This window comes from Globicephala melas, chromosome 16 (genome assembly GCF_963455315.2).
Source record: "Globicephala melas chromosome 16, mGloMel1.2, whole genome shotgun sequence".
Lineage (NCBI taxonomy): Eukaryota > Metazoa > Chordata > Mammalia > Artiodactyla > Delphinidae > Globicephala > Globicephala melas.
The window spans coordinates 63,661,487-63,679,698 of NC_083329.1; the positions used below are offsets into that span (position 1 = coordinate 63,661,487).

At 37.1% G+C, this 18,212-nt stretch overlaps 1 protein-coding gene across 4 annotated transcripts in view; it reads right to left on the reverse strand.

The window, feature by feature from the left end:
- Nucleotides 1–50: 50 nt before the first annotated feature.
- SIRT1 (sirtuin 1) overlaps nt 51–18,212 on the reverse strand; it is a 69,442-nt gene continuing 51,280 nt past the window's right edge. For 2 of the 4 annotated variants that reach the window (XM_030862386.3, XM_060285850.2), the window contains 5 exons: nt 9,441–9,588; nt 8,667–8,746; nt 7,656–7,842; nt 5,212–5,775; nt 51–2,168 (listed from right to left, as the gene is read on the reverse strand). In XM_030862386.3, coding sequence (XP_030718246.1) covers nt 1,840–2,168; nt 5,212–5,775; nt 7,656–7,842; nt 8,667–8,746; nt 9,441–9,588 — 1,308 coding nt within the window. In that variant the 3' untranslated portion in view covers nt 51–1,839. Of the gene's footprint in view, nt 2,169–5,211; nt 5,776–7,655; nt 7,843–8,666; nt 8,747–9,440; nt 9,589–10,090; nt 10,216–11,297; nt 11,485–18,212 lie in introns of those variants that run through there. The other 2 variants (XM_060285851.2, XM_030862387.3) reach the window with 2 other exon arrangements.

Consider the following 18,212-nt stretch of genomic DNA (forward strand, 5'->3'; position numbering starts at 1 on the left):
GCATCTAATATAGCCCTCAAAGCTGTACAAAAGCTGCAAAACTTTAAAATTTTATACCTTAAACAGAAAAAAGTCAAATGACAATTTTAATAGACTTTAAAACAGTGTACAAGTATAAAACACTGGTTTTGTATTTCAAAAGTTGAAGGAAGATATCCAGTCATTAAACAGTCTACAAAACATATGCCAGTAGATTACATAAAAGACTATGTACAATATAAAAAGAGCTGAAAACAGTCTTCACTGTAAAAATAAGTTAAAACAAATTTTTCAATTTAAAATATTATCTATAGCACAAACACAGATCATGCAAATGGCAAACTAAATATACTGCATTCTTTAGTGTAGTCAAATTCAGATTGAGACATCTTTCAGGTAGGGAAATGGCCATTCAATAAAATTCTTTTCTCTGGCAGTAACGGTCCTAGCTGGGTATTTTATGCTTAAAGAACAGCTATATTTCAAACCCTTTTTGTTAAGCTGTAATAAATACTAAAGCAACACAGGAATACTTTATTTGAAAGCAATGTTGGGGGAAAGGTCTGCAAAATAAATTCTTACTGTGCAATTTTATAAAGTATGAACTGTTTTGAAAGGCTAGAAGCTTCTGCAGCTGAAAAAGTTGATCTCTAGTTTTAAGGCAGGCTAAGCTTTTAAATACGTTATAAGAACTAGTTTAATTAACTATTCTGCTATTACAAGTTACACCACGCTCATCTCCATAATACTAGGCTAGTTGTTTGTTTGGTGTTTATTACACACCAAATCCTCCCAACAGGAAACATGTACTTACTGGCTTTGAAACTGTAATCAGGGGGTCTGCTGCTCTCATTAATGGGGGGCGGGGGGAGAGGTAACAGTCCAAAATACTACACTCTCCCCCCAGTTGAAGTACCATTATTATTGATTCATAAAGGCTTTGCAAAATTCACATCTTGGCAGTTTAATACTTATGGAAAGGATCAATGCAAGCTCTACCACTGTGATTGATTGATAGGTATATTTAAACAACAATGGCAAATATTCTCAAAACTAAGGGGACCCAGGCAGGCACTATTGTTTCTAAAGCAATTGAAACATTTCCAAAGCATTTATTTGTTTTTTAGGTTAGTTTTATAAGCCAATATAGACATTACTATATGTCCACAGGAAGTACAAAAGCCATCTTCATTTGAACAAATACAATATTCCTGAAACTGTTAGCACCAAGTCTCACTTTAAAAAGCAAAGACAACTGAGTGCTCTCCCACATATTGTTGACTTCCTTCTACTCAGATTGCATGTCATGAGATATTTTTAAAAGTTAGCTGCCACAAGTTCTGGAAAATGCCAGTGTTTGAAAATAGGTAATTGTGCTAATAAAGAATCAAAAGTTTAGCGGAACAGAGAATGAGGATTTCAAACCATTCAGTGTTACAAAGAAAAGTGTGAAAATACCATTCTTTGGTCTAGATTAGCTGTTCCCTTTACATTAATTTAACATTCCAATGGCTTTTTGAAAATTTTAAAATGTTGAACCTCACTAGGCAAAAACAAAATTATATATACATATGGATGTATCATACAAATGAACCTTTAAAAGAAAGTCTTGTCCAACAGCTGATTAAAGATACTTAGGTACCTTTCTGTTTTAAAAAAAGAGTTAGTGTTTGAGTGTATAAGCACAGAAATAAGTAAGTTAAAAATTACCCATGGGGAAAAAAAACTGTTTTACCAGTCTATAAATAATATACCTTTCTGGTGTCCTTGCTCTACTGAGTTCACAAGTAAACATTCAATTTGACATGCTCAAGATCCTAATGCTGGTGGAACAATTCCTGTACCTGGACAAATATTACATTATGATTTGTTCGATGGATAGTTAATGCATGTTGCTTCCTGTTTCATAGATGTAGCTTCATTAACTGCCTCTTGATCACCTCCATCAGCTCCAAATCCAGTTCCTCCGGCTCTCTCATTAACATCAGCATCATCTTCCAAACCATTGTAAAATTCTTCAATCTCACTTTCATCCTCCATAGGTTCTTCTAAACTTGGACTCTGGCATGTTCCACTATCACTGTTACTGCCACAAGAACTAGAGGATAAGACATCATCTTCAGAGTCTGAATATACCTCAGCACCATGGAAAATGTAACGGTTTGGTGGTAAAAACAGATATTGATTACCTGAAATACAGTAATAAGAGAGAAGTGGGTTATTTGCACTTTTCTAAGACTTGGTCTGAGTGGGCTGTCTGGAATAAAGTGTAGCTTCTAGCCTTTTACCTGAGTATCATTACTAGAGGCTATTACTGTAGTTTCTCAAACACAAGCTATCGACTCAGTCCTGCATGAAAATCTTAGTTCTGCCACTCATCAACTTTGTAAATTGGGAGAGTTATCTCTGTGCCTCAATTTCCTCATCTGGATATGAAATAATTTTCACAACCCTATGAGGCAAGTATGAAAAAAATGTAGACAGCCACGTTCAATGAAACTCCCTTTGAACAGATTTGATGAGATGAAATGAAGTATCCAGCCCACCACCCACCCTCTGAATCTATTTTTACAAGAGTCCTATCACGTTAAAGTGTGAGAAGCACTGATCTAGTGCTGGCCTTTTAAGCTTTCTTTCCCAACGCCCTCCCAAATTAGCATTCGCAGTATAAGATTTGACCTCCGATGGTAAGAAGTATTCCCTGCTTTTGTTTACATTTTGATGTAAGTGAATGGGTAGGAACCTTAAACATTAATGATGAAATATTTTATGCCCTTATGTTCACAAGCACCAAGTACCTTCTGACTTAAGTCTGTTATCACACCGTGTTATATTTATTGAACCATATCCCAGACTGATTCACAAAAGCCTAACTGCATAGTTTATCTGGAGTGACATAACATCTACCAAACGTACGTGAGTTTCTCTTCAAAATGACTTTCAAGCTTTTTATACCCCATCGTGACCCAGTTCTCACCTATTATGTGTTGTAGCATGGAAACCACTTATTTCATTGTGTTTCAGTGACTGGAGAAAGAAAACCCCACCTGGTGCTTCTAATTAGGGCCATGTCCTTTGAATCACATCCCCTCACAGTCTGTTAAAGGGTCCCAGCACATGGCTCCCCTGCCCTTTCTTTCTATAGGTTAGGCCATGTTTACAAAAAGAACACTTCAGGGACTTCCCTGGCAGTCCAGTGGTTAAATTAAGACTCTGCTCTCAATGCAGGGGGCCTGGGTTCTATCCCTGCTGGGGGAACTAAGATCCTGCATGCCGTGCAGAGCAGCCAAAAAAATAAATATATTAAAAAACAAATTCTTTCTGCTCTGGCCTCCCCTGAAGAACTGAATCATCTATTTCTCAGTGGACATACCCTATACCTGTCTGTTTCTGCCCTCTTGGCAACCCTCAAGACATTTACATTTTACTTCCTATATGCTCCAACTTCCTCCTTTCAGCCTCGACTTCCTATATGCTCCAACTTCCTCCCCTTTCTGCCTCGACCTCACAACAAGCAGTGGCAAACTAAAATGAGTAAAGTCCAGCTGTTGTTTGGTTTTAACCGCTAAAAATGTTAAGTTTTACACTCTTTACATCTGTTATCTTTTCAAATGCTCACAATGCTATGAGAGAGAAGTAGATCTGACAACTCAGTCTAATTCCAAAGCCTGTACCTTAAAAGATCTAAATTGGTAGAATAAAACCAAGGTATAATACCAATTTTCTGGGGCAGAGTTTTGTATGTTTGACCCATCTGTCAAAAAGACAGCCACAGAATGCTGCCAGTGCCTAGGGGGACTTTGTGTATGATAGAGACTTATCTTACCTGACTAAATCAATCTCTACTTCTGACACTTGCCACATTTGAAAGCGTAAGTATTCTTCTATGCTCTTTCTAGTTTTCCCCCCGTAGACTTTCCCTAATTACAGTTCAAGACCAAAGTCAGAACTTAGGTTTTTTAGAAAGCCTTCAATAACCTAGTGCCCTCCAAGTAGCATAAACCTTTTAAAATATCACCTGTTTTTGTAATTATATACACAAATATCAGTAGCTTGATCAGTGCCTCCAGAACTTGCTGTATGGAAAATGCCCAAAGGCTTATTCAACTGAACTAAAATTTATTTAGAGCAAATGATTACAACACTTAATACATTTGTCTCAAATTTGTCAGTTTTCACCATGTATAAATAAGTGGAATGGGACTTAATGTTTTAAGCTGTACAAAGTTGTTGCATCTAAGAGCACAAGTTTCTGTTTGATTAATACTTGGTCACAAGTGGTTTCAAAAAGTAAAAAGTGATTTCACTTATGTTAATACTTATGGATAGGGACTTCCCTGGTGTCGCAGAGGTTAAGAATCCGCCTGCCAATGCAGGGGACACGGGTTCGAGCCCTGGTCCGTGAAGATCCCACATGCTGCAGAGCAACTAAGCCCGTGCGCCCCAACTACTGAGCCCTAGTGCTGCAACTACTGAAGCCCATGCACCTAGAGCCCGTGCTCCACAAGAGGAGCCACCGCAATGAGAAGCCCGCTCGCCGCAACTAGAGAAAGCCTGTGCACAGCAACAAAGACCCAATGCAGCCAAAATTAATTATTTTTTTAAAAAACTAATTGATAAAAAGACTTCCCATGTGTCAAAACAGGGTAGATGGTATTTCTGATACTCAGTGGTGAAGAACCAGCTGTTTTCTAGATCTGAAACAACACGACCTAATGGTTAAGAGAACCCAGAATCCACCTGGTTCTTCCACACCCTAGTCGTTACCTTGCCTGGGGTACTTAACCTCTATGGTCCTCGGTTTCCCACCTGTACCAGAGTAGTAATAGTTCCTGCCTCAGGATACTAAAATCAGAAAATGTGAAGTCACTGCCCCACAGTAAGTACCCAAATCTCAATCATTTCTACTAGCTAAAGCTCTCACCAGAAAAATGGCAGAGCACTCAGTATTTCCCAATTAAATGCTTACCTTCTCATTCCCTAGAGAAACACAAGGTACAGAGCATGCTTTCACACCACTTTTCCCCCATATTACGGAAGATACCGTTCTTTTTCTGGCTTAAAATCTCAACTTTACAGTTTCTCTAAACACAATTCAACTATTACATTTAGCCGCATAAAATTACCCTAACTAGCCTGCCAAAATTGCTCACTTCTTACAAATACTCACTTCTTACAAATATTTCTTTAGAATAATTATAACCTTCAAAATGTTTCAACAGCCTTTCTTACCATCAAGCCGTTTACTAATCTGCTCCTTTGCGAGTCTAGCTGGCCAGCATTTTCTCACTGTTTCAGCAACTGAAGTTCTTTCATTTTTCTCCCCAGTATTGGAGGCAACATTCTTCAAATCCGGACTCTCCAACTGTTCATTAACACTTTCAATGCTCCTAGCAGAAGTCTGTACTTCCTGTAATTTTTCTTCGACACAGTTTTTTGATTCAGACGCATCTGGATCATCAACATTACTCTTTGTTTCTTGGTCTAAAAGAGTGACAATCACTGAAGAATCTGCTGGTGAGGTTCCTTCTGGTGAACTTGAGCCTTCTGAAATATTGAGGGGTGTGGGTGGCAACTCTGACAAGTGAGCCAATTCTTTTTGTGTTCGTGGAGGTTTTTCAGTAATTTCTGAAAGCTTTACAGGGTTGCAGCAAAGTTTGGCGTATTCACCACCTAACCTGTGACACAATTCATTAATAATGACATCACAGTCTCCAAGAAGCTCTACATCAAAATGCAGGTGAGGCAAAGGTTCCCTATTAATTAATATCTGAGGCACTTCATGGGGTATGGAACCTAAGAATAGGGTGAAAAAAGTAAGAATTAGAGAAAGGAAGGGAGGTACACTAATAAAACCAAAAGAAATGCACTATGTAAAAATCTAACAATTCCCTGGCAGTCCAGTGGTTAGGACTCTGCGCTTTCATTGCCTCGGCCAGGGTTCTATCCCTGGTCAGGGAACCAAGATCCTGTAAGACGTGAGGCATGGCCAAAAAAAAAAAAATCTAACATGTTCCCAATACCAAAGAAGACACCCAACTCTAGTATTCAACGAAGCTATTACATACCATCAAACTATCAAGTAAACAGATGGGCAGCAAAATTTCAGGTTCTGCTCCTGTCACCTGGTTACCTCTGGGTAATCGCCTCACTTTTTATTCTGTATTCAATTTCCTTGTCTGTATAATGGGGTAATAACAGTACTTCTCCACAAGCCTGCAGTGAGCACTGAGTTAATATGCAGAGAAGAGTTCTTGGCACAGTATAGGTAATAGTTATTCTACTAAAATGGCTTCTGATATGTGAAAATTCATACCAGTCTGTTCTCCACTATATGTACCAATGTCTTACATTTTTTAAAAAGTACCTTTGCCTATCACCAACACGTTTTAGTACCCCACAGGAAACTTGGAAGAAGTTCTCTGCCTCACATTTAAATAGAAAAAAATAACACGCAAATTATACATTAAATTTTCTCTTTTTTTAGTTACAAGTTGTCCTATAATCTACTTTAACAGAATTTCACAGCTACTTGAGGAAGGCTGAGTTAAACTGCTAAAGCCACTACATGTGGGCTAGGAAAAAGATGCAGAATTGGAGAGTTTAACTCTGTTTCTTCCAGCACTTTGCTCTGTTTGCTGGTATGGGGGTCCAATTTTAATTCTCCAGTTAAGGGTTTGATATACTCTCCTCTCCTCCTTCCCTCACTTTTATGGCACAAATGATGCTACTAAATTAGTCCCCCTTGCTTGCTCATTAGAGGGAGAAAAAAGGTAGTATGGGAGCATGGATTAAAGAAATATTCCTGAGAATAATAGGGACTTAAATTGTTTTTTGAGCATTTTTATACACATGAACACCCTTGTGGGTAGAGCTGATCCACATACAATGATTGACAAGGCATGATTGTTATTCTTACAAAAACAAACCAATCATTGTGAGCCCCCAAATTCTATCTTACATGAGTACGTTACACATCTATCAAGCTATACATCTGAACTTACTGGACCAAAAATCAATTACATTTCAAAGATTAACTACTCAAATTAAGACTAAAAATACAGATTATTTTTAACATGTTTCCTCAGTATATGTAAAATTAGCTCATGCTAACTCCTGCCACATTAAAGCACATTCCACTGAAAAGTTTAAGTTGAACTGTTTCCCCTTGTTATTACTTCTGTTTTGAAAGCCCTCTTGCCCCACTGAAATGTCAGATTAACCAACCAATCTTCCTGAGCAAGAATATTGTCACCTAAAAAAATTAAAGTTTGGGGGCTTCCCTGGTGGCACAGTGTTAAGAATCCACCTGCCAATGCAGGGGACATGGGTTCGAGCCCTGGTCTGGGAAGATCCCACCTGCCGCGGAGCAACTAAGCCCGTGTGCCACAACTACTGAGCCTGTGCTCCTAGAGCCAATGCTCCGCAACAAGAGAAGCCACCACAATGAGAAGCCTGCGCACAGCAATGAAGAGTAGCCCCCGCTCACCGCAACTAGAGAAAGCCCACGTGCAGCAACGAAGACCCAACGCAGCCAAAAAAAAAAAAAAAAGTCCAGCTCTTCACCACTCTTGAACAAAAAACAGAATAATATCATTGAGGTCTACTCTACAGACCCACAACCCATGGCAAAATATATAGAAATGGTTCTCTAAAAAAAATCATCACCCACTTACTCGGAATTAGTGCTACTGGTCTTACTTTCAGGGAAGACCCAATAACAATGAGAAGATCAACTTCATCTTTGTCATACTTCATGGCTCTATGAAACTGTTCTGGTAAATTTTCACCAAAAAAGACAATCTCTGGTTTCATGATAGCAAGTGGTTCATCAGCTGGGCACCTAGGACATCGAGGAACCACCTGCATGTTCCAGATTTTAGTTGAGGTGGGAAAGAGAAGGGCAAGCCCGAGTTAGAGTCAACATTTCCACACTTCCCAAGAAATCATTTCAAAATTATCAAAGAAAACAGAAAAGCTGTGGATAAATAGCAGGGAAAACTGGATAAAACCTAAACATCAACTATCAATGACCCGTTAAGTTTATTAACATACAATGAAATACAATTACGCTATTATCTGTGTATGCTGCTATTATATCTGTATAGACCTACATTTGATATTCCAGAGTCCATTATATATTAAGAGGAAAAAGCAGCATGTGTATATATGTACACAGGTGAGACTTAACTTTTAAAAAAAGTTTGTAAAATAAGATTCCATTTTAATATGCTATCTTCTCATAATTATATGATTAACTATATACGCAACTAAGCATACAGAATTTATTTCTGGATGGTTTTTATTCTCTGCCATATTTTCCTGTATTTTTTGGTCAATGAGCGTACATAAAATATTTTTTACAAAATGAATCTGACAGGCACTTTTAAAAAGGGAGAGTAAGGAGAAAAACTAATGTTAAGTAACACCACACTTAATGATCTGGGTTTTTATTTTAGGCTTATATATTAGGTAGTCAACTTCATCAATCAAGAGATTATGTAGCAATGTTTTTAACTTAAGGTTTTGAAAGGTTTTTGTGTATTTCTCTGGAATTCCCAATGGTAACTAACATTTGTTTTCCTGGATGTTTCTGTACCACATAAATACTTCCAGAAAAAAAGGACTGAGGTAAAAGAAACAGATCAGAGACATGCACAGTTCCTAAGATATGGGTGATAAATTACCTGATTAAAAATATCTCCTCGTACAGCTTCACAGTCAACTTTGTATTTACAAATCAGGCAAGATGCTGTTGCAAAGGAACCTAAAAACAACCAACAAATATATGCTTTATTAAAGAAATTTTTCCATTTCTTAAATAACAGTTATAATGTAAGCTTGACAACAAAAAAGCTAGCGACTTTAAAATTTTTAAGAGACTCCAGGAGAGAGATGCTGATATAATGATGCTTCCTAAAGCTACTCTTTTAATAAAATATACCAACTCCTCCAGGACTAAAACTGCAGACTTGGAAGTTTACAACTGTATTACCTTAGCTTAACAGCTGTGTTTCAAAAACAGTTTAGATACATAAGAAAATGGTCTGTTCACACTTGTTTTAGATTTAGTCTTCAAATTTCTGAAGCCTACATCTGAATACTCAGCAGTTCCTTTGGTTTCCTAAAGATGCCATATTTTTTTCATCCATAGCTAATACTACTTTTGTAATCAAAAAAGGTTATTTAAAAGAATTTAATGTTACATAATTGCTGCATCTTTTGAAATCCAAAAGCACATTAATATCTGACATTTTGTACAATTAAGTGTCAAGGCCAATATTTCTGGTTTCATATTTTTGCAATCTACTTTCCTTCATTTATCTACAACTGATCAGATAACATGATTCAACAATAAGGCTTAATCTCCGTTCCTGGATGGCAGCATTTTTTCTAATCCTAACTTTTCCTACAAAACTAACTAATATGTAACAGAAAAAGCAATCCTGAAGTTTACTAACCATGACACTGAATTATCCTTTGGATTCCTGCAACCTGTTCCAGTGTATCTATGTTCTGAGTATAGTTGCGAAGTAGTTTTCCTTCCTTATCTGACAAGGCTATGAATTTGTGACAAAGAGATGGTTGGAATTGTCCAGGATATATTTCCTAGATAACGCAAAAAGCAGAAAAAAGATTATGTAAGTGTTAACAAATATCACAGGTTTAACAACAACAAAAAAAACTACCAATGATAATTAAAAAACAATACATGAGCATCTCAAAGCATCTAGATGGATGCCACACACACTTATGAAAGGATTGTTGCTGTCATATGTGTAAAACTCAGCAATTAGTGAACATGGCCTCTTGAAAAGGATAAAGTCGACCCACAAACATCTCTTATAAATGCTAATTGATATTTTAATAAAAGTCAGAAGAAATACATACCTTAATATATATCTAATTTTTGTTGGCTGCAAATGATTTTTTTTTTGTAAGGAAAAAGGGAAAAAGTTTAAATTGAAATTAAAGGTATCAAAGATATGGTGACTTCTTTTTTAAAACTAAAAAAGGCACTGTCAACATAATATTAAAAAATTTCTTGATTCATCATTTATTATAAATATCAACCTGTTGGAAGTTTAAAGCTGAAGTTTTAATTCCTTACCAAAATTGTTTTCCTTCCACTGCACAGGCACATACTGGTATAGTATAGAGTTGCTCATGAATGCTGAGTTGCTGGATTTTGTGTGTGTGTTTTTCCCCCCAAATAATGCTTCAATGCTGTTTCTTCTTTAAAAACAAAGAATTCAGATATACACATGGCAAAAAGATCAGAGAAAAAGTATCAATTTTGGTCCTCTCAACTTTTGACAGTGTTTTCATTAAACTTCATTTAGTAAGTGACTATGGCAAAGGAAGTTTCTTCTCTTTTTTCTTTGAAGTAGCAGTTCTGCCTACTTCCTTACCATTCATTACAGCCTCTAACCTATTACAATGCTAGCAAAAAAACAAGATACAACCGTATGTCCATCAACAGAGGACTGGTCAGAGAAATAGGGAACATCAGTAATAGTGGAGTATGCAGCCATTAAAATGAATGAAGGAGGTCTCGATACACTGACCTGGAAGATGGCCCATGACATATGTGAAAAAAAATCAAGCTAGTCACCACTGTGTATAGCTTTGTTTTTGTTTTGTTATTAAGCAAAAATGGGAAGTATATGCAAAGTATACAGATACATTAATTTAAACATCAAGTCAGGAAGGATACAAACAATCTATAAAATGGGGATGGGGGGGTAGGGGACTTCACTTCTGACATTATACAAAAAAGTCTGACAGTTAAGATTCTAGATGACTACTTCTAAACTACTTAATATTTCAAGTTTAGAAAAAACTACTGGGATACCTTTTAAGTAAAAATAATATGCAAATCTCATTATATAAGACTATCACATCCATGTCCATATGCTGCTGAAAATGTTATATAAAACCCAAAAATTTTGCCTCTCAAATTTTCATCATAAAGTTCATGAACTTTGCAATTTAAGAAAGAGAATGCATATAGAAAGAAGTAACAAGTGAAGAGTTTATTAAAGCTAATGTTTATAGAAAACTGAAAGCCACATTACGTTTTGGACCATTAGGTTGTGCTCTCTATTAATCACTGTTTTCTTCCCAGGTTGCTCTGTTCTAATACATTTAGAGGATTAAACACCAGCACCTTGCAAACCTCCCCTCTGGAAACAGCTGTTAAAGAGTATTTTAACAAATATTATAATATTCTAGGCAACAGATAAAATAGGATCTAAAGTAGTAAGGAAAGTGCTAATAGCATGCCAAAAGCAGCGCAAGAACAAATGGCTGACTACCTCCAGAACAAGGCTGGGCAGAGTACCAGGACTCCATCCTCCCGGAATGAACTTTTGTGTGCCTTATCCCCACCCTTTTCAAAAGGGGAGGGTGGGCTTCCCTGGTGGCGCAGTGGTTGAGTCCGCCTGCTGATGCAGGAGACACGGGTTCGTGCCTCGGTCCGGGAGGATCCCACGTGCCGCGGAGCGGCTGGGCCCGTGAGCCATGGCCGCTGAGCCTGCGCGTCTGGAGCCTGTGCTCCGCAGCGGGAGAGGCCAAAACAGTGAGAGGCCCGCGTACAGCAAAAAAAAAAAAAAAAAAAGGGTAAGAACAAAAACCTGTGGGACACTAGATTCAGCTCTACACTCTAGTTTCCCTTCATGTATCAGTTCAGGGAAATTTAGTCCTTAAATTTACCAATCAATTCCTGTAGTTGGGAATAATTTATGAAGGGTTTGTTTCATCTTATAAGCCTACATTTTATGATGATTTGAAACTTAACTTTGTCTCTTTTCTTTCAAATATGTAGTGGACCATGTCTGAATCATTAGATTTAATACTGTGTTCCAACTAAGGGATATAATCTGAAATAATGGGAAAAAATTTACTCTGAAATGACTGTTTTTTAATAGAATTACTCCTAAATCAGGCTCTTACTTAACAAGGAAAGTTTGCTAAAAACTAATTGACTGGAGATACAACTTTCAGATAAAATATAGATTAATTCTTCAAGTTGAAACTGTGACACTTTAGTTCTAAGCAAGACAGGCCATCCCAAATCTAAACCTCCTTAAGGCCCATTAAGGAACCAATCATGTGGGCTGGACCATTATTATTGCCACAGGGATCCATTTAGAATAGAGTGGAAGCACAGCTGGGACCAAAGGCTCAAATACTATTAAAATGACAGGCTGCTTTCACAGCAGTGTCCAGAAACATGCGAACAATCCAGTAATTGGCCATAGGCAACCAATGTGACCAAAACTAAAGCTTAGAACTATCTGCCCCAGTAAGCTTTCATGTAGAAATAATGGTTTTTCTCCAGAGATGCTCTCTGCTTGCTTGCTTCTTAAAATTTCTAGCAATATGAATGAGATTCCAGTCAAAAGCAGGGGTGTTAACTGCAGCCCCTCAAAACTAAAAGGACTCATCAAAGTTTGAGATGCCACTATTTGCTAGGTAGTAAGTAGGTAGAGCTGTTAAGAAACTAGAATTTACATTCTCCATGCTGTCAAAAAATAAGTGAAACTAATTGATCCTGGTAAGGAAAATCCTCATAATCCCTGGTCTTGTTTCATTCATTCCACTAAACCATAGACTACGAAAAATCTTACCTATTCAATACTTGCAAATTAAAGTTAAGTCACCTGACAAATTTAACTACTTTTTTTCCTGTTAAACATGTGACTTCCCCAAGGAACTCAAGCTTCAGCAAACTTTTTCCACACTGGGACACCAGTTGGCAAGTATTTAAGACTTTGTGGGCCATTCAGTCTCTGTCCTTACGGTCTATGTGGCAGCCACTCAAGTCTTCTATTGTAGTATATCTGCAGCCACAGGCAATAGGCCAATGAATGAGCATAGCTGTGTTCCAGTGGAACTTTACTTACAATCACTGATATTAGAATTTCATATAATGTTCATATGATGTGAAGTATTATTCTTTTGATTTTTTTCCCCCATCCATTTAAAAATTTTAGTTCGAAGCTGTACAAAAAAAAGGCAGTGGGCCACATTTGGACTGAGGCTGTAATTTGCCGGCCCCTGTACTAATCTAACACAAGAGAATTTCAATTAGTCAAGCATTCATTACTACTTAATGTAAGTAACAGGCATAACAGGAGCACTTTATAATAATGCTGTAGACTGGGTTTTTACATTTTCAAGGACTGTAAAGGAAAAGAACACAGTATGACAGAGTTCCCATGTGGTCCACAAAGCAGGTTACATTTGCTACCTGGCCCTTTACAGGAAAAGGTCTGCTGACCCTCCTGTAGACATGTATCCCCCATCTTGCAGATGAAAAAACCAAATCACAGAAGTAACGCCAAAAGTCACAAGAGCTAGCAAGTAGCAGAACTGTCATTCAAACCCAGTTTTGATGCCAAAGTGCAGCTCTTAACCACTATGCAATTTCTGATCCCTCAACCTCATGTTTCCTATTTTTCTTTTAGGCTAAATACCATTTCTATTAGGTACTGCAAATCAGTCCACTAAAACGAATCTAGTAAGTATATTTCACATTGCACATACTTCATGGGATTAGTGGAGCCTGGAATTCCAATCACCCTCTAATGTAAAAACACTCTTCAAGAATACATGTTCTTGGGGACTTCCCTGGTGGCTGGCTGGTGGTTAAGACTCCGTGCTCCCAATGCAGGGGGCCCTAGTTTGATCCCTGGTCAGGGAACTAGATCCCACATGCATGCTGCAGCTAAGAGTTCACATGCCACAACTAAGGAGCTGGTGAGCCACAACTGAGGAGCCCACCTGCGGCAACTAAGACCAGGCGCAACCAAATAAATAAAAAAACAAAAACCAAAAAAACCCACACATGTTCTCGGGAATTCCCTGGCAGTCCTGTGGTTAAGGACTTGGTGCTTTCACTGCCATGCCCTGGGATCAATCCCTGGTCAGGGAACTAAGATCCACAAGCTGCAGGTTGCGGCCAAAAAAACGCATGTTCTCACAAATCAGTATGAGAAAGAAAAGCATCTCAGTGGAAAAGAAAAAAAAAAAAGCTAAGAACAGACAGGCAACTCAAAGATATACACATGGCAAGTAGTAAGAAGCAGTCATCTACACTAGTAAACAAAAACTGAATACTAATGAGAGCATGCTAATTTTTTATTTATTACACTGATAGTTTTAACTGCCTTAAAAACAACTCTAGATATCCACTAATAGGAGACTGATTATATATATTGGGGTACAACTATCAAACAGTACTATGCAGCCTTTTCTTTAAAATGAGGTATATCTAAGTGCCGCCATGAAACTACTTCCGCGGATATTAAATGGGAAAAAAGCACTGTAGAGAAAAGGGTATGTGATTCTGTTGGTAATCATTTTTAAAGTATTATTAGAAACTTACAATACCTCTCCCCCGTACACACACAAACAGGTTTACTCATTTTTTTTTTTTTCCCTAGAAGGAAACCCAATGAAACATTTTACCATGGTAACCTTTGAGAAAGAGATTAGAGGTAGGGAAGACTGAAGGGAGAGGCCAACTATCGTTTGTTGTGTACTGTTTGAATTCCTTTTAAAAACCACATACACAACATACACACCAACACAGACACACACACACACTTTCTAAAAAATACTTTAATACTAATAACGTATCACGGGAGGCTTTTTTTGTGGGGGAGAGGGGTTGGGCATGCTAAATCAGTTTTCTCGTACACTTCTACACTTCTGATGGGAGTATATATTATACTTCTGATGGGAGTATACATTGCTGCCTGCTTTCCAGGCAGCAATAAGGTAAAACAAATCAGGACCCTTAGCAGTTTTGCTTTCAGAAATTTATCCTAAGAACATTATAAACATACCAGAAAGGACAATCAGAGCAATACCTTTTTAATAACAGAAAGCAGGAAACATCCAAAAGGAACACTTGCAGGATTAGTTACAGTAGACCACTTGATGAACACTATGACCGTTATCAAGTATTCAAGCATCTGAAAGTTTATTAAACAGAAATACTACAAATCCAAAGCAGTAGGTAAAAGACCCCATCTTTATAATATGCACCCAAATATAATACTCTACACTTATATGTAATCCACCTACACAAGTCAGTATTAACATACTGTCTTCAAGTGAATGGGACTGTGGCCTTTTTTGGGGGTGGGGGTGTGTGCTTTTTTTGATTTTTAAGTAATGAGCTGGTTTTGAGATTTCTTAGCTTTATAACTACATAATCTGGTGTATCTGCACATTATCAATAAAGTGACAATTTACTGAATAAATATATGTTTTTGGAAGTTCATATTTCTCCCTCTACTTTTTCTTGAATTTTATCACTTTAAGGGAAAGAACATTCACTGTATTCAATATGGGCGAGCAACTACACTCTCTGAACACAGTCCTTTAAAAAAAAAAAGTTATTTCATACAACCTCAGTTTCACCTTCACTGACTCTTAAACCACTCATTTTTATCAGCACCAGTGAATTTAGACTCCTCAGGACCATGACCACAACCTCATTATCAATTTAAACCCTTATTATGCAAGAGGACAACAGTTCAGAACAAGAATATATATAGCTTTAATGTTGGCCTTAATTGTTCTTGTGTAGAAGAATTCAAAGTGGTACTAAAGCTAGGCGCACTTAACATGCTGGTGCTCAAACAGGGAGCAATTTTGTAGGAGACATTTGGCAACATCTTGACACATTTTTGATTGTCAAGACTGGGGTGGGGGGCTCATGGCATTTAAAGGGAGGAGGCCATTGGTTGCTGCTAAATATCCTACAGTGCACAGAACCGCTACTCACAGCAAAGAATTATCCATCCCAGAGTCAACAGGTTGAGAAACTGCTCTAATGAACCAGTTACCTCTTTCACACGCCTCTCCGTTACTTTTGAGTTTCCAGTCTAGATGAAATCTGCTTCTTCTCAGTTATATACAATCAATGGCTTGATACATCTGTAGAAACTTTCCTTCCAAAATGCCTAAATTCACAATATTTCCTGTTTTCATGGCTTTCTATTAAATTTATTTTCTCTCAAAAGGAACCCTCCTACACTATTGGTGGGAATGTAAATTGGTACAGCCACTATGGAGAACAGTATGGAGGTTCCTTAAAAAACTAAAAATAGAGCTACCATATGATCCTGCAATCCCACTACTGGGCATTTATCCAGAGAAACCTATACTTCAAAAAGACACATGCAACCCCAATGTTCATTGCAGCACTACTTACAACAGCCAAAACATGGAAGCAACCTAAATGTCCATCAACAGATGACTGGATAAAGATGTGGTAAATATGTACAGTGGAATATTACTCAGCCATAAAAAAGAATGAAATAATGCCATTTGCGGCAACATAGATGGACCTAGAGATTATCATACTAAGTGAAGTAAGCCAGACAATGACAAATATATCACTTATATTAAAAAAAAAGAGATACAAATGAACTTATTTACAAAACAGAAATAGACCCACAGACATAGAAAAAAACTTATGGTTACCAAAGGGGAAAGGGGAGGGGGGATAAATCAGGAGTTTGGGATTAACATATACACACTCCTATGTATAAAATAGATAACCAATGAGGACCTACCGTATAGCACAGGAAACTATACTCAATATTTTATAATAACCTATAAGGGGAAGAATTCAAAGAATGGATACATATATATGTGTAACTGAATCACTGTGCTGTATACCTGAAACTAACACAACATTGTAAATCAACTACACTTCAATTTAAAAAAATTCATTTTCTCTCATAACTAGCAAAGTAACCATCTTTTAATTAACTTTCTCCTTAGTACAGACACTGGAAGCAAACTTTAGATTATGACTATTTTACTCATGTATTCTTTTTGGAATCCAGTAAAATATTACAATATTTACATACTCTCCCCATCCTTCATTTTTAAATACTATCCTTTATTCTTTGTCCTTACTTATTTGTCCTTCAGCTTTTTCCTGTTCATTTTTAGACCCAAATTAACTCAGTCTCTCTTACCTATTACGATGTATTTTAAGTGCTATTTCACCAACTAGGTACTTTCCTTTTGGCAGTTCCTAATGTAAGAATTGAAGTACAACAATCCTATATGAGTGGTAGTTATAAAGATTATTTATTTAGCTCCTACCATAACTTAAACTTTCATAGAGAAGCGAAACATGCTGCCCCTCCAACTTTTTCTTCTCCTAGGTACTATGAAATCTGTACACTGTAACACATTAACACTGTGCCATTTTTACTCCAATTCAGATATTTTATTTTCTCTTAAGCACTGTCTAGATTTCTATTATGTGTATTTTTATAATTTGTCTTTGTAAGAATAATTCTTAATTGCTTCTATAGATTCTTACATGTCAAAACCAGTTTAAGCTAAAACTGAATACCCATTATATGCCTTAGACAACTAAGGTTACAATCTTTCTCACCTTGCTATTTGTATTCTCAGTTACCGCATTTTCCCCAAGTGTCAGGCAATTTAGTATACACTGAAGTGATGGGGAAAAAGCTGAAAAGTTAGTTTGAGCATGTTTTTTGTTTCCTCTCAGAACAAAGAATTTACAACAAAAACCTTGTGAGCATTACATAAATGCACTAGTGAATCAAGCTCTTATAATCAGATGCAAGATCAAAGTAAATTCTAGTTACTTGATGCCTTTCTTAAAGTGCTAATTTCTGGGGAATTCCCTGGGAGTCCAGTGGTTAGGACTCCGCACTCCCACTGCAGACTGCAGGAGGAACAGGTTCAATCCCTGGTCTGGGAACTAAGATCCCACATGTCATGCAGCGTGGTCAGAAAAAAAAAATTGTTAATTTCTGATAACCAGAGCCAGTGTCCTAGGTCCAATTCAAGAAACCAGTAACTAAGTGATATTTCATTGGTGTTCAAAGTCATGCAGTAGAACCCCTAGCACCAGTATGTTAAAAACAGTGAATCTTCATGAATTCATATTCTTGTAACAAAGGAAAAGAGATACTCTACATTATTTGTTCAATTTAGTGTGAACCAGCTGTCTGTTCTAAAGGCTAGATATAGATGGCCATCATCACCGCTGATACATGAAGTTCCAAATTTTTTATAAGTTTCAAGTTGATTACTGGAAAGATTCAAATTTCTTAGTAGCCTACAAAATTTTCAAATTTAGTTTTCAGTTCTAGCAAGTAAATCATATCCAAAAAAATCTAATGTAATTTCCCCATTTTACTCTAATTCCCATTTATAAGCAC